At 42.0% G+C, this 16939-nt stretch overlaps 1 protein-coding gene and 1 long non-coding RNA gene across 7 annotated transcripts in view; one reads left to right on the top strand and one right to left on the bottom strand.

Annotated features, from left to right (window-relative positions):
* Nucleotides 1-1213: 1213 nt before the first annotated feature.
* Nucleotides 1214-12774, top strand: LOC145357922 (zinc finger and BTB domain-containing protein 8A-like). Of its 5 annotated transcripts, none has more exons than XM_080211498.1 (4): nucleotides 1214-1251; nucleotides 5868-6827; nucleotides 7327-7505; nucleotides 10414-12774. In XM_080211498.1, the coding sequence occupies exons 2-4, from the start codon at nucleotides 5897-5899 to the stop codon at nucleotides 10774-10776; spliced, it is 1473 nt and encodes a 490-aa protein (XP_080067624.1). In that variant the 5' UTR covers nucleotides 1214-1251; nucleotides 5868-5896; the 3' UTR covers nucleotides 10777-12774. The 5 variants fall into 5 exon arrangements, with proteins under 5 accessions (XP_080067624.1, XP_080067627.1, XP_080067626.1 ...); XM_080211501.1 differs by lacking the exon at nucleotides 1214-1251 and adding an exon at nucleotides 1366-1423; XM_080211500.1 differs by lacking the exon at nucleotides 1214-1251 and adding an exon at nucleotides 3693-3862.
* The window catches only part of LOC145357925 (uncharacterized), a 17838-nt gene continuing 7605 nt past the window's right edge, over nucleotides 6707-16939 (bottom strand). For both annotated transcript variants that reach the window (XR_013889391.1, XR_013889392.1), the window contains 3 exons: nucleotides 15520-15723; nucleotides 7401-7453; nucleotides 6707-6807 (listed from right to left, as the gene is read on the bottom strand). This is a non-coding gene — a long non-coding RNA (uncharacterized LOC145357925). The remainder of the gene's footprint in view (nucleotides 6808-7400; nucleotides 7454-15519; nucleotides 15724-16939) is intronic.

Raw genomic sequence — 16939 nt, 5'->3', positions numbered from 1 at the left:
TGTCCCAAGGTTGTTGCCTACCTCGCTCCACCGTCCACTCCCTCTTTCTCTCACCCCAACCTTGGAAGACTTACTTTCCTGCTGATTCCATTTTATTTAACAAGCCTTTCCTACTGATTTCAGTTTATTTAATAAGCCTTTCCTACTGATTTCAGCTCCTCTAAGCTAGTGAGCCTTTCCCGACGTTCACAGTAACTTCACTGCACTGTTAACGTAAGCCTACTTGTGACACCAATAAAATAAACATTTAAACAGCTAGTCTAAGCTTGTGAGTCTATAAGCAGCCAAATCAGAGGGAAACAAGTTTCTGATTACAACCTCATAGCATTTTTCAAAATTTTATACATCACTCTGGACTCCCGGGAACCTCTGGATGTATCCCACAGCAGAAAACCCTGTGGTAGAGGATGGCCGAGACAGGGGGGCAAACACATTCCTAGTAACTACAGACCAGTCAGTTTAACATCCATGGTGGATAAGGTTTCGGAAACATTAATTGGAGAATACAATCAACAAGTACACTAGAGGTTTGAATGAATAATGCATTTGTTAAAGGTGTGACCTTATCGAATTTTTGGAAATAACAAAGTTTGATGAAGGGAATAGAATGAATGTTGTTTTATATGCATTTTAAGAAAGTTTGAAGAACCCAATCTTGTTAGGCAAGGTGAACGTATTAAATTTGCTTTATGCTGACCATTATTCAGTCCCATCCTGATGCTGTATTTTTAAGGTTTGAAACCTAATACACAGCATCAAATAGTCCACAATTTGTGAACGATTTCTTCCAAGTCACTCCTGAACTATTTCGAAATTGGGCGTTACAGCCGGGAGCTTAAGACCCTCCCCCAGCTTTGTGCTTAGGTTTTGTTTTATCAGTTTATCGTATTTTAATTGTTAATAGCTCCACTGGATAAATGTACATAAGAATGTCCCCTAATCTAGCTGTAAAATGCTAACTGTAACAACCGCTACTCTTGCAATGTCAAACCAACCCTGGGGAGTGTGGGCAGCTGAATGGAAAATAGCGGGAGGCTTTTCTCAAAATTAAACCATTTAAAAGAAATAAAACGACAACCTCGACATCAGGAAGCTCAAAGGCAGCTAACACAGTGCAATCACTGCAAAGGGACTGAACACCGTTTTGAGTGGCTCATGTTGGATTTCGCCTTTAAGTGCCTCCGGGTGTAAATCCGGGCGTTAAAAAGCACGTCCGGGTCGGGGCCGGGCGGAGTGCAGCGTCGGTGGCGGGTAAGGGAAAAAGGGGTTCGGGCTTTCGGCAGAGATTCACTCAGAGACACTGAGGGGAAACACCCAGGACCGCTGACCCGCGGGGAAGGGGGAAGAAAGTGTCAGTCGCCCCCGCCACGGGGGGCTGGGGGTCGGCATGGAGCGGGCGACACTGGCCGGGATTGTGCAGAAGGTCCGCTGCCACGGCGGCGGTGACTGACTGACTGGGGTGGATGTTTCAGTCAGCGGGGCGTCGCGGGCCGTTTGTGGCGGCGGGCTAGCGCTCGTCCCAAGAACGGGCGGACAGGCGGTGGATAGTTGTTGGGGGGGGTGGCGGCAGGCAAAGCGGGGCTGGTCGAGGGTGGGTAGAGCGGGGTGGAGTGGAGTGGTTGGTGGCCGTCAGCGCGGGAGGGAGGATGGAATGCGCAGGGCGGGATGGACGGTTGATGGCCGGCGGGCAGACGGATTGTTGATGGCGGGGTTGGCGGTTGATGGTCTCGCGTGCGGGCGGTTGAAACCAGACTGTTCGCTCGCTCTGAGCCCGGGGAGTGGGGGGGGAGGGGATTGGGTCCGGGCTGCTCGCTCGCTCTGAGCCGGGGGGAGGGGATCAGGTCCGGGCTGCTCGCGCGCTCTGAGCCGGGGGGAGGGGATCAGGTCCGGGCTGCTCGCTCGCTCTGAGTCGGGGGGAGGGGATCAGGTCCGGGCTGCTCGCGCGCTCTGAGCCGGGGGGAGGGGATCGGGTCCGGGCCGCTCGCGCGCTCTGAGCCGCGGGGGTGGGGATTGGGTCCGGGCCGCTGGCGCGCTCTGAGCCGCGGGGGTGGAGATTGGGTCCGGGCTGCTCGCGCGCTCTGAGCCGCGGGGGTGGAGATTGGGTCCGGGCTACTCGCGCGCTCAGAGCTGCGGGGGTTGGGATTGGGTGAGGGCTGTTGTTATCCATTGGATCGTTGCTATTTGATTGACATCCGAATCGGCCAATTACAGTCTAGTGTGGGGAACAGGCGGGGTATATGAGCCTTGCTGCGCGCGCAATCCGTTCAGTCCCAGTTGACTCAGGCCATGTTTGTTAGTGGAGTTGTGCACCTTTCTCTTTTTGGGGAAAATTATATTTTAAGACAGGAAGAAAAAATGCATTCTTCTCATTGTCTAATTCTGGCTTTCAGGGCGCCACTTACTCCAAGCGCACCTCAAGTGATATACAGTTTATTTGCTAGTGCCATAAGTAGGCTTGCATTAATACTACAATTAAGTTACTGTGAAAATCCCCTAGTTGTGTGAATCTTTGAGAGGGTATAGAAGAGCTTTATCAGAATGTTTTCAGGGCTGAGAGAGTTTAGCTACAAGTTTAAGAGAAGCTGGGGTTTCTCTTAGAGCAAAGGGTGTTGAGGTGAGATTTGATATAGGTACACAAGATTATGATAGGTTCAAATGAGCTTCAAAGAAAAGGTGTTTCCATTAGCTGACAACACAAGGTCTCGGGGACACAGACTTAAGGCTTTTCTTAAGGAATGCAGATCCAGAAGACCTTTCTATATAGCAAGTGGTAATGATATGGAGTGCACTGCTGAAAAGAGTGGTGGAAATGAGGATGGTGAATAATTTCAAAAGGAAATTCCATGGTCGCTTGAGGGGAAATGAATGCAAGGTTGGGGAGCTGAAATGAGACTGATTGGATTGTCCTTGGGACTTGATGGTCCAAATGGTCTTGTGTGCTGTAATGACTCTAGCTCTAACTCTGAGTGAATAGGAGGATTGCAAATGTATTAGATTCAGAATGTTCAGACAGATTGTCATATTTTAAGTTGTTTAAACTCTCCTACTATCGCACCATGCATTTAAATGGTTATTAGATTCTCCCTAATTTATTTAACCTCCTAAGATGAAAGGCTACAAGTTATGCTTCAACAAGACGAAACTGAACTGTCTACTTTCTCTACAAAAACAAGCAAGCAGTACAAGTTTAAAAAAATTCACTTTAGCATTATTCAACTTTCCAGCCTATACTATATTGGAGTTTCTTTACGGCTGGGTTAGCTGCCACTGTTCTAATGGCTGTTGTTTGTTTTTTTTTGCATTAAGAGGAAGATGGTGCATCTTAGAGTAGGCTAGATCTTGCTGTACTGTGAAATTCACAATATATAGCACAGAAACAAGTCATTTAACCAAGCTGATCTATGCTGCTGCTTATGCTCCAGTCAAGCCTCCCCCCTCCCCTTCTCTTTATTTAATCCCATCTGTGTATACTTCTAATCTTTTCCTCCTCTGCGTAGCCAGCTTCCTTTTGAATCCATCGGTACTGTTTCCCTCAACTTCTTTCTGTGGTAGTGAGTTCCACATTTCTACCACTATCTGGGTATAAATAACCTTCTTCTGAATTCCCAGTAGAATTTATTAGTGACTATGTTAATTTATGATCCCTAGTTTTGAAATTAATGGGGATGATGCTGGAAGAAGCTGCTTTATTGTGAGATGATGAGCTGTAACCTTGGAGTGGCGGTCAGCATTGGATTGCCACTCTGCCCAAATACCTAATCAAAATTTCTTCTGTTCCTGTTTCGTCCTACCTTCTGATTCAGACGGGTGAGATTCGGGTAGCATGACAGTCCTTGAGGCCTAACGTCAAAGTGCATGAGAGGTGAATTGAAGGGAACATGCCCCCTTTTTACAGTATCACAGGGGAGGTGGGGGTGAAAGGACTATCAGACATTGTGGGGGGAGGGGCTGGGATTCTCAGGGAGGATCAGTTTGGAAAATACCGTTTGTAGGATGGGAAGGTATGAGTTGGGGGGGGCGGTGGATGGAATTGCCTGGGCATTTATGGTGTGGGGAATCCTATGGAAAGGCTGGCCTACATCTTTACAATAGTTACCCAAAAGTATGGTTTGGTGGCACAGCGATTAGCACTCCTGCCTCACAGTGCTAGGGACCTGGATTTGATTCTGGCCTTGGGGGGAGCTGTATGGAGTTTGTATGTTCTCCCCGTGTCTGGTGGGTTTTCTCCAGATGCTCCAGTTTCCTCCCACAAAACAAAGGTGTGCAGGTTAGATGGATTGGCCATGGTAATTTGCTCCCTTATTGTCTCAAGATGCGCAGTTTAGGTGGAATAGCCATGATAAATGTGTGGGGTTACGGGGATAGGGTGAGGGTGCGCACTTGGATATGATGCTGTTTTGGAGACTCATTGCAAATGTGATGCAACAAATGGCCTCTTTCTACAGTGTAGGGATTCCATGATTCTAAGCTATAGAGTCATAGAGGTTTACAGCATGGAAACGGGTCCTTTGGCCTAACTTGTCCATGTCACCTTTTTGTTTTAAACCCCTAAGCTAATCCCAATTGCCTGCATTTGGTCTATGTCCCTCTATACCCATCTTACCCATGAAACTCTCTACATGCTTTTTAAAAGACAAAATTGTACCTGCCTCTGTTATTACCTCTGGCAGCTTGTTCCAGACACTCTCTACCCTGTATGTGGAAAAAAATGCCCCTCTGGATACTTTGGTATCTCTCCTCTCTCACCTTTAACCTATGCTCTCTAGTTTTAGAATCCCCTACCTTTGAGAAAAGATATTGACTATCTTGCTGATCTATGCCCCTCGTTATTTTATAGGTTTCTATAAGATCACCCCTCAGCCTTCTATGCCCCATAGAAAAAAGACTCAGTCTATCCAGCCTCTCCTTATAACTCAAACCATCAAGTCCCAGTAGCGTCCTAGTAAATCTTTTCTGCACTCTTTCTAGTTTAATAATATCCTTTCTGTAATAGGGTTGCAAGAACTTGGAAGAAATTTTAATTGTTCTACCTTTTCTGGGTAACTACTTATGCAACACAGTCACAAACATTTGAAGTTAGCCATTTAAGTCACATTTTCAGATGTTTCCCAGTGCAGGGCAATTGCCCAGAGCAAGTTAGCACTACTAGGCAATTGCTGCTGTGCAAAATTTTATGCTTGACGTTGCATGGTGGGGGGGGGTTCCCCCGAACATCTTTAGTGTGCTCCCAAATCTAGCGCTAGGGAGCTTGGAAGTTATGGGCCATCACGTGTTTTCATTTAATGGACATCTTTGTGTATGTTAAACACAGCACATGATTAGAGATGAGAAAGAATGCAGTAAGTTAATTTTTTGGTTTGAATTCAGCAAATAAAATGGCTGACTTGATGCTGACACTTAAATGTATGAAATTCTACATTTATAAGTTTTGGTTGCGGGGGCAGTGCTGGTGCTGGTCGAGTTTGTATTTTCAGAAAAGCTACTTAGTTTGTGCGTCACCCATAGTCACACTCCACAAGTACTGCTTGGTACTACTTGGTGAAAATGATTAGGCCTACCTCTATGCTGTTTGTGATGTTATTGGAAAGCTTTCAAAGTAAAATGTTTGCTTTTTGAGCAACAACGTTAAAGTATAGGAAATAATCAGGAACAGGAATCAACTGAGAATTGTACATCACATATAGATTTATTACAAAGCAATTTAGATGATCACTGAGAACCTAGTATTAATATTTTTTAAATGAAGTGTGACGTAATTACCTTTTACATCATTCTTCCTTATTGCCTAACACAGACTTATTATAATGCTACTGGGAACGGATTGGGACTTATCATTAGTAAAGTGATGTTCTTCATGCTCACAACAGGTTGAGGTCACTGCGAGACTGCTCTCAAAATGGAGATCTCCTCTCACCAAGCCCGTTTGCTTCAACAGTTAAATGAACAGCGCAGACAAGAAATGTTTTGCGACTGCAGCATTATTGTGGAGGGAAGAGTCTTCAAAGGTCATCGTAATGTCTTGTTTGCCAGCAGTGGCTACTTTCGGATGCTTCTTCTGCATAATGCTCAGGATGTGGGACAGCCCACAGTAGCCACTTTTGACGTCTTTTCTGCTGATGCCTTTACCATTATTTTGGATTTCATATATTCAGGGAGGTTGAGTCTCACAAGCCAAAATGTGATTGACGTGATGTCGGCTGCCAGCTATTTGCAAATGACTGATGTGATCAGCGTTTGCAAAAGCTTTATCAAATCCTCTCTGGACATCAGTGAGAAAGAGAGATACTTCAACCATTCCAGTAATGGTGAGACTAAATGTGGGGATATGTCATCTCTATATACCAGCAGCCGAGGTTTGGAAAATAGCTCTGTTCATGTTCAGAAAAACACAGATCTGGGAGCTATTGTTGGGCATTCTTGGCGAAACCTCAACTTTCACCAGCCAGTCGCAAACCTTCAGCATTCTCCCAGAGATCAGCTGCCAAACTCTTTTGTCAATAATCGAGCACATCAGGAAACACCTGAACTCTCTGTTTTCAAAGTCAGTAGTGTGTGTGGTTCTGGTGTGAATGCAAGAACGTCTGAAAACGTAAACACGGTTTCCCAAGCTGAGGAGAAAAGAATATCAGATTCTGAACTGAGTGCCCCTCATATGAGTTATCAGTTCAGACATGAGCCAGATGCTTTGCCCAGAGATTGGCCATTGCCACGAAGAAACGGTGACTCAATACGGCAACCTCGAGGTAGAGGTCGAAAGACTGAAGACTGGTATCCTCCAATGCCTACGATTCTGGAAGTTGTGGGTGACTGGAGTGGAGAAGGTGCAGGTAAAAATGCTGCATGTTGTTAGTTTAGCAATGGAGTGAAGGGTACAGTTCTGGGTGTTTTTGTCTCTTTGAGTAAAGTTGCTTTATCTCATCCCTTTATTGTGAAGACAATAATCCCCAAATATATGAGATCAATTCTGTGTAAGTTCTGGTTGCGTGTAGGTATTTCAATAGTTCAGTAATTTGACAGGTACTGTTGCTCATTTTAATTGATGTCTAATTGCAAATTTCAGATACACGGGAGAGAAGACGGTAAGACAATATTGTCTTTTTGTGTATGAACCGAACAAGTGCAAAAGATTTTGAGAGTGCAGTTTTAAATGTAGCAGCAAGACACTTTCCTTATTTCAAGATTACCAACAAGTTAAATGCCGCTGACCAGCTTTTTAAAAATATAAGTTTTATATTTGCATTCTCTCATCTGGTTATATGCAGATTTAGAACACTATAAATACTTAAATTTTTTTGTAATTGTACTGAACATTTACATTTTTCTAAGGAGACTGCAATATGTTACCAAAAATGAGATTCAAGTGCCCATTCTGCACGCATACAGTGAAGCGGAAATCTGACCTGAAGCGGCATCTTCGATCACATACAGGGGAACGTCCATATCCTTGCGACTCCTGTGGGAAGAGATTCACACGACTTGAACATCTCCGTAGTCATGTTCTAACCGTGAGTGTGAAATCTTTGCAATTTTAGTCATAGTAAAAGCAGCATTTTAATTTCCTATAACTTCTGCAGGGCCAACAATATCTGCTGTACAATACCATAAACAGTAAGCCTCTGGTGGTTGGAGTCATGCTTGGCATAAAGGAAGATGGTTGTGATTGTGGAAGGTCAATCATTTTTGCTTCAGGACATCACTGCAGGAGTTAGAACATAGAACATAGAACACTACAGCACAAACAGGCCCTTCGGCCCACAAGTTGCGCCGATCACATCACCTACCAACCTACAGACCTATCTATAACCCTCAATCTCATTAAACCCCATATACTCATCCAGAAGTCTTTTAAAAGACCCCAGCGAGTTCGCCTCCACCACCACTGACGGCAGCCGATTCCATTCACTCACCACCCTCTGAGTGAAAAACTTACCCCTAACATCACTTCTGAACCTCCCTCCCCGCACCTTAAATCTGTGTCCTCTCGTAGCGACCATTTCAACCCGGGGAAATAGCCTCTGAGAGTCCACCCTATCCATTCCTCTCAACATTTTGTAAACTTCTATCAGGTCGCCTCTCAACCTTCGTCTCTCCAGGGAAAAGAGTCCCAGCTCCCTCAACCTAACTTCATAAGGCATGCCTCCCAGTCCAGGCAACATCCTTGTAAATCTCCTCTGCACCCTTTCAATAGCTTCTACATCTTTCCTATAGTGAGGCGACCAGAACTGCGCACAATACTCCAAATGAGGCCTGACAAGGGTCTTACAAGGGTCTTACAAGGGTCTTGAGTTCCTCAAGGTAGTGTCCTAGGCCCAACCATCTTCAGCTGCTTCATCAATGACCTTCATCCAATCGTAAGGTTAGAAGTGGGGATTTTCACCAATGGCTGCACAATGTTTGGTACCATTCGTGACTCCTTAGATGCACTGCTTCAGCATGTCAATGCAGCAAGACCTGGACAATATCCAGGTTGGGACTAGCAAGTAATATTCATGCCAGGCAATGACCATTTCCAAATGAGATAATCTAACCATTGTCCTTTGGCATTCAATGGCATTACCATCAGTAAATCCTCCACAATCAATATCCTGGGGGTTGCTATTGACCAGAAACTGAACTGGGCTAGCCATATAAATATTGTGGATACTAGAACAGGTCAAAGGCTAAGAATCCTGTGACCAGTAACCCCCGTCCTGACTCCCAAAGCCTGTTCACCATCTACGAGGCACAAGTCAGAAGTGAAATAATCTGCACTTATCTTGATGAGTGCAGCTCCAACAACACTGCTTGGCACCATCTAGGACAAAACAGTCTGTTTGATTGCTACCCCTTCCACAAATATTCACTCTTTCCACCATCAACAAACAATGGTAGCCGTGTGTACCATCTATAAGATGCACTGCAGGAACTCCCAAAATTCCTCAGGCAGCATCTTCTAAACACACAACCACTGTCATGTAAAAGGACAAGAGTAGCAGATAGCTGGGAACACATCCACCTTGAAGTTCTTCTTCAAGTCACTCACTATTCTATTTCTTAACACTGTTCCTTCACTGTCGCTAGGTCAAAATCCTGGAACTCACCATCCACTAGCACTGTGGGTGTACCTACACATCAAGGCCTTCAGTATTTCAAGAGGACAACTCACCACCACCTTGCTCAGTCAACCAGGGATGGGCAGTTAAAATGCTGGTCTATCCAGCAACGCCCACATCTCGTTAAAAATGAATTTAAAGAAAGCTGGAATGGGGAGAAGTAATACTGATCAGTACCAGAATGATTACATGGGTAAAATCAGCCACTCCTTACTTCTTTTCACCTTCCTCCTCCACTGTGCTGGGTTTTAAATCCTAAGTTTAGTCTGATCAAGCTATTCTGTGACTTCATCTTGGTTTCCTCTCCTGTTATCCTTTGGGCTTCCACTTTTATTTCTTAACAAAAAAGCACCACTTAATACATTCAAGCATGTTCTATCCTTGACTCATTGTCTGCTGATACTTCATCTTGAACCTTTTTCTTGGCTGCTTTTGTCGGTGGGGGTTTGCCAATGCCTTCCACTTTCAGGGGCAGTGAGAGGAGGTAGGTCCCAAATTTATCTTAAGCGGAAGAGGAACTGAACCTCTGTTATTTGTGTTACTCTGAACCACATTTTAGCCAACTCAGTTCACCAGATCCTTGCTTAACATTTTATATCTGTACAAAATAACAGACTATAGTAAATTTAGAATGTCTGTTTGATTGCAGATAATTTATGGATAACTAAGACTTTCTAAAATGATAGAACTCTGGTTTTATTCAACCTCTTGCATTGTCCTTCAAAGCTGTGGCTCTAGTAGAGCTAATACCATTTAGCAGAGGAATTCAATTTGAAAGTTAGCTTGTTGATTACAAAAGAAATCTTACTGTTGCATTGCTGATGAGTGCCTAATATGATCAGTGAGCAGTATTTACACTCACTGCACATTAATTTTCTTTCTACATTTTCTCAGAATCACATCACTTTGTTCCCCCATCCTCTAAAACATTACAATTGTGTGATGGAACTAAAGTTATGAACAGTGACTCTATAGAATGATAATGGCACTTAAGTGACCATTAAATCCATTTGCCAATGCTGGCTCTTTGTTAGAGCTATCAAAATAGTCTTGTTTCTCTGCTCTTTCTGTATAGCACATGTTTTATTCTCTTCAAGCATTTATCCAGTTTCATTTGGACAGTTAATTTTAAAGGTGCTTCTGCCACCCTGAACACAAACTCACTGCATGAAACAGTATTTGCTTGTGTTGCATTTTTGCCAATTACCTTAAATCAGTGACCCTAGTTACCGACCATGCTGCTACTAGCTAGAAGTCTTGACCTGTCCCTGGTATAGCTTTAATTTCATGCTTATTTATATCTTGTTTGAATTTTTCCCAGATCCATAAATCTGGAAAGCTTGTTATCTGCAAAGTCTGCAGGAAGCCATTCACTGGCATTGCAGCTAAAATTGTGCAACATGATGGCAAGTGCTATGGGCTTTGCAATAACTGTGCATGTCTGATGAACTCTGGTCATGATGATGAGCCCATTGATCTGGATGCGCAGCCGGACCAGGATTTGGAATTTCAGGAAAGCGACAAAGAATCTGGATGGATATCCACGGAGCCAGATGGGGAGACTGAGGTCCTGAGCTCAGGAGGAGAAGGTCCAGGAAGCAACGAAGTTCATGCAGTACAAGAAATCCTAGACGATGCAGATGAAAAAGCCCAAATGTATGAGAAAATTGAGAACAGTGACTGAGTAGACATTGTATGTCAAATCTTTTTTTTTGAAGAAGGAAGAAGGGTCCTTGAGACATGTCTCAGCAATTTCTTTGCCTCTTAAACTTTTAAGGGCATCAGTTGTGATTGTTGTTTCTCATTCCTGTTCAAAGGAGGTCAGGTTAATTATTATATAAAATATCTAGTTACAATTTTAAAACTTATTTTATTATATGATGGACATACATTTTTTTAAAAAGCCAGGAACTCAGTTCTACAATGGAGAGCTGCTTTGTCAGTTTTGTTTGTTAAAGAGATAATCTCTGTACACTACATTCTGCATTCTCTCGTTTCCTTCTATATGAATGATATGCTCTGTCTGTTTAGCACGCAAGAAACAATACTTTTCACTGTATGCTAATACATGTGACAATAATAAATTAAACATAATGAATCTTCAGAGTTTGATCTGAATAAATCTCTCTAGGTTTCTGTCATGCTGTAATATTGAGAAAAGTATTTCAGCTGCCAAATGTTCAGTTCACTTGGTAAACTGTCTTATTGTATATAGGCTGGAGTTATTCAGCAGCAACGTTTTGTACTCCAAATGATCCTGCAATTGCGTTTCTTTTATTCATGGGGATCTGAATGCTACTGGCAAGGCCAGTATTTATTGCTCTTGAATCATGTTAATAGCCTGACGTGAACAAATGCAAAGCTCATGCTTTGGTTTGTTCTAGAAATGCAAGAATCTGTGGAAAGGGAAAGGAAAATTTTATGATCAGATTAATTCCAGCCACTCTAGCGCTGCAGGCAGCCCCAGTTTGTTCATCCATCAAAACCGCTACCTGATCAATCATTGTCAATAGTAGGGAGTTAAAATAAAACCCATTTTGATTTGCTTATCATTGTTGCCAAATCAAATTTTGTCAGCATGATCCTTCCAAAGGTTCACTTTTGAAACTACATTATTTGCTTTTTGGTCACATGAAGTTTTGGGACTAAGCATTCCATGTCACTAGTTATTTTACTCAAGTTTGTTGAAGTGCAGATTCTTCAATCTCTTCGGCTCACTGATCAAGCTAAAATAATTGATCACACTAAGATATATGGAAGTTTATAAAATGTCCATGGTGTTTGGATTTCTTGTAATCAGAATTATAGTATTCACACATACAACAACAATGCAGCATCTTTAGTAAGGTCAAACTAATCCTATGTTTGCCTTTGTAATCAGTAACTCATTCCACAAGGATCATTATTGACTGATTTATTACCATTACCTTCAATTCCTCTTCATGATTCAGGGTTGTGAAAGTATTAGTGGTCATCCTGCCATCTCCAGATGTAGAAGATTGCTTAGAAGTGGCCTCTCTGATGCATGCTTAAGCTTTAAATTATGGTGCATGTTCAGGTGACATGTAAAGTATTTACCCACTCACTGGATGCCTTCCATGACCTGTAGGCACTGTGGGATATATGTTTTATATTATTTATTAACCAGCCTTGGTGCCAACTTGGATCCAGTTCACATAGCTGTGTGAAAGGGAAGACACAGAATTTGCTTTCAAGGATCATGGATTAAAATGTCAAGGTCCAAGATTTTAATTAAGACTGATCCAGAATTGTTGTATACTATTGAAACGGATGGAATTTTAAAAAATCTATTTTAAAAATGTTTGTCGGATTTGATTTTAAAGGAGTTAATAAGCTTTCTCCATTACAATATGGTTTCTTGCCCTGTATGATTGTGTTTTCTGAATTGAAATCTTCAGAATTAAAAGCAAGGTTCTATTGTGGGACTGATTATTTAATTAAGGTATGGATCGAGTGGATGAAATGTTTTATATGGTTATATACGTATGAGTTTAATAGCTGAGATTTGTAATGCATTATATTAGCTTTAGAACAATGTTTTTAATCACATCCAAGTTGTAAGTCTAGAATGACTGTACTTTAGGGACCAGGAAATAAAATCTGATTATTCAACAGTGTGTAAATAACTGAAATGAAAATAAAATTGAACATTTTTCACAAACTGTGTCAGTCACTTGCAATTTTGGAGATGAAACTTTCAGTACAGCAAACCTGAACGTTGTGGATCAATTATCTAAAGTAAAAGTAACGTTTATTTATTGGTCACAAGTAAGGCTTACATTAACAGTGCAATGAAGTTACTATGAATCTGCATTGCTTCTGAGTAAATTTTCGGATATGGGGTTTCAGGCAGATGGACTCTTAGTTTCATTATTATTGGTCTTTTTTTTATATAAGACCTCATTTCTTTACAATAAGGAATTTACTTTCTATTGCCCTGTATCCAGCTCTAGAATAGTGTCCTGGGTTCAGAACAATCACACTTACTGTTGTGAATTTAATGCTGTACTTCCAGTTTTGTTGCTACAGGTGCTTCTCCGGTCTTTTCACTGTGGCCAGTGCTAAATCAATAATTTGTTTTAGAAACGAGCGAACATGAAAACATTTTATAGTAAACCTTACTCCTACTTATTTTAGTGCCACTTTTCTTAATCCTTCTGGACGTACACAGCAATATATAATTGGGAGCAGGAGTAGGCCATTTGGCTCATTTGAGCTTGCTCTACCATTCAGCAGAAAAAAGGTTGATTTGATTGTGGATTCAATGTCACTTCTGCCCTACCCCAATATCCTTAGGCCCCAATGATTCTAGGCTAACAATCTGTCTCTGCCTTAAAAGTATTCCATGATCATACCATTCTCTAGGGAACACTGTTCCACAGACTCACGACCTTCTGAGAGAGAAACATTTCTTCTCATCTTGGTCTTAAATGGGAATCCCTTAAAAGTAAGCTCCCTTTTAAACAGTGTATCCTGATCACTCCCACCAGGAGGCAAATGGCCTTTCAGCATCGACTCTGTCAAGTCCCTATAGGATCTTATCTATTTTCATTAAGACCACCTCTCAACCTTCTAAATTCAATGGATACAGGCCCAGCCTGTCTAATCTTTCTTTATAACCTCCATATCCCTGGAATTGATTGAGTGAACATTCTCTGAAGTGTTTATAATGCAATTGTCTTTTTCTTAAATGAGACCAAGCTGTACACAGTACTCTAGATGTGGCCTCACCAAAGCCCTGTACAACTGTAGCAAAACATTCCTACATCTTTATTCTGTTCCCATTGCAATAAATGACAACATTCAATTTGACTTCCTAATCACTTGCTGTACCTGCATTTTTTTTTTTGTGATTTGTGTACCAAGACACGCAGAGGTCTACAGTATCTCTCTCCATCTAAATAACACGCTGCTTTTCTATTCTTAACGAACAGAGGAACTCTCCTTCTCTGACTGAGGCCTCTTGTTCATCCCCTGTGCATGCAACTTTAGTAACAGAGATCTTGTGCTTTGGAATTTCCTCCTAAATATCTCTGCCTCCACTTCCCTCCCTCTTTTATATCTCTCACCTCCTTTAAGATCCTTATTGAACTCAACTCTTCAACCTTGATTCCTCCTTCTAATAGTTCCTCCTCTGGTTTTTACGTAATTATGTGGAGATGCCAGTGTTGGACTGGGGTAAACACAGTAAGAAGTCTCACAACACCAGGTTAAAGTCCAGCAGGTTTATTTGGTAGCAAAATCCACTAGCAGCACTCCAAAAGCTAGTGGCTTTTGCTACAAACAAACCTGTTGGACTTTAACCTGGTGTTGTGAGACTTCTTACTGTGTTTTACGTAATTATTCAGTCAACCATGAATCATCGGTTAATTTGCACTCAATATTGGGAGTTCCTCTCCACTGACCCAATTTGATGTGCCCATCCCAAAATAAGTTTGCTAGGACTTGTAAACAAACCTCCACAATCTCCAAGCTGAAGTAGTAAAAATGAACTATTAATGTGACTACATTAGATTGTGACAATTCTCTCAGCAGGCCAACAATCGAGTGATCATGCTAACAGGGGTAGAGTGGAAGCAGGATTGCTGAAGAAATACGTGTACTTGACTAACATCCTTCCAGAACGTTGTAAATTTAACCCCCTCCCCCCCCCCCCCTCAAAGACTTGATATAATCTAGGCTACCAAAGAGTAACATGTAGAGAGCATGGGTGTTATCCCTGGGAGTGTAGGGCAGATACAAGCATGAAGTAACTTCTCAGCTAGTGAATGAGCTATTGTTTGTTATATGCACTTTGCTGTCTGTGTTTTGGGAACCCAACACATATATGTGGTGTCAGGAGTTGGCAAGATGGCACAAAACCTTTGCTATATTGACTCACTCGTTGATGAAAACATTGCACACAGGAAAAATTCAAGAAGGAATGGCATTTTTACTGTGGTGCTGCTTTATCTGACAGGTCAAGAGATACAAGCTTACACCTTAGCAGGCCATCAAAAAATTCAAATTATTTGTTTTTCAGATGGAGGAGGTAAAACAGGAACCTGAAATAACTCTAGATAGTTTGAGAATATTTACCTTCTGGTGTTAGGGTGTCAGATCAGAAACCCCAGATATGTTTTGGACTAGATCCCAACGATTTTCTATTTTGGTATTAATGTGAAAATAAACTGTTTCAATCCAGTTACGATTTTACTGACACACTGGGAAGTTTTTATCAAAACAGACTTAACAATACAGTTTAACTGTAACAAATGAATTACCTTAACCTTTCACAATTGAACAATACTTAAACATGACAAAATATGTCTTAACTGCTAACCTATCGCTATAAGTTCCAATTTAAGCAATATTTCTCTTATAGATGTAAACCTCTTTAAAATTAGTTAGCAAAATAAAGGCATACTTGCTATGACTTGGGTTACCAGCCCTGGTGCTCTCAGAGATGTCTTTTTAGAGGGAGAGAGTGAGCCACGGTTTTCTTCTGGCATCCAGGCAGCAACTGCTTGTATTTTTAAAATGAAACTGAAGCAGAATTTCTTCCCTGCAAGGTTAGCTCCTCCCATTAACCACATGACTCTGTATACCTAGTCTGAAATCCCAGGAGAACCTAAAGAAACAAAAGGTCTATTAACTCTAAAATGTAACAGATTTCTAGCTAAAATCAATGATTGGCCTGCATTCTTAGCAAGACCTACATGTTTATCAGACAAATTGACTCTTGTAACAAAACACTGCCTCTTAAGGTAACCCCACCTCAGACACAAAATATAAAAATAAGCACAGTATCATCACACTTTTTAAAAAAAAATTCTGGACAGACATACGTTTAATTTAACAAACCAACAAGCAGATGAATCAATGTGATCTTATACACCTTGAAAATCTTAGCAAAGAAGTGTGCATTTGGCACCTTTGCTGAGGTCTAGAGTGATCTAGTCTGCCAATACCACTGCAAGGGAATGGTTTAACTTTACAAACAGCTGCATGTTAAATAAGCAATAAGAAAAAAACAGATTTTACGCAGCACAGTGATACCGTGGTTAGCACAGCTGCCTTGGTAAGATGCTCGTTCATAGAATCGATGCAGACTCAATGGGCCAAATGGCCTCCATCTGTAGGGATTCTATGGAAACCAAAGTATTTGCAGTACAGGGAGCGCCTTGCTCCAACTGCAATGGCCATTACCTTCTGAACAGAACAGCTTGTCCTGCCTGTGGTAAATGATACAACAAATGTGTAAAATGGAATAATTTTGCAAAATGCTGCAGATTAAAATCACAGCAGCCTTCGTCTGCCGTCAGTGACGTGGCAGCTGGTCAGTACTCCAGGAGTAGAAGTGTCAGGAAGGTGAATGGATTGGAGCTCAGCCAAAGCAGGGAAACTACAGGGCTTCCAATGTCAACACTCACAGAAAAGGGTGAGATCTTCATTAACCTCAACGTGATCTACAGCAACTCAAGACTGAAGGTAAAGGTTGACACTGGAGCAAAGTGTCCAGCTGAATGCTTTGGGAAATAGACCCATAAGGGTGGACTTTGCGGCTTATGGCAGACAAACCATCCACACCAAAGTATAGCTGATCTCCACTGCATACAGGGCAGTTGCAAGTTTCATATAGCTGACTAGGACCTAAGGCCTTTACAAGATCTTCAGGACAGCATTACATTGGGGCTCATTTAACTTGGCCCAGAAATGCATGCTTTACAACACCAGGCCCCAGAAATGTTAGCATACAAAAACCCCTTTGATTATGATGCCGTTGGTAAGCTACCATTTTTATATCACATGAGACTAGATGAATTGGTACCACCAGTAGTTTGTGC

The sequence above is a fragment of the Carcharhinus amblyrhynchos genome, chromosome 24, assembly GCF_965287045.1.
Source record: "Carcharhinus amblyrhynchos chromosome 24, sCarAmb.v2.hapA, whole genome shotgun sequence".
Lineage (NCBI taxonomy): Eukaryota > Metazoa > Chordata > Chondrichthyes > Carcharhiniformes > Carcharhinidae > Carcharhinus > Carcharhinus amblyrhynchos.
The sequence above is the reverse complement of the archived record's forward strand: the minus strand, read 5'-3'. Positions and strand labels throughout refer to the sequence as shown.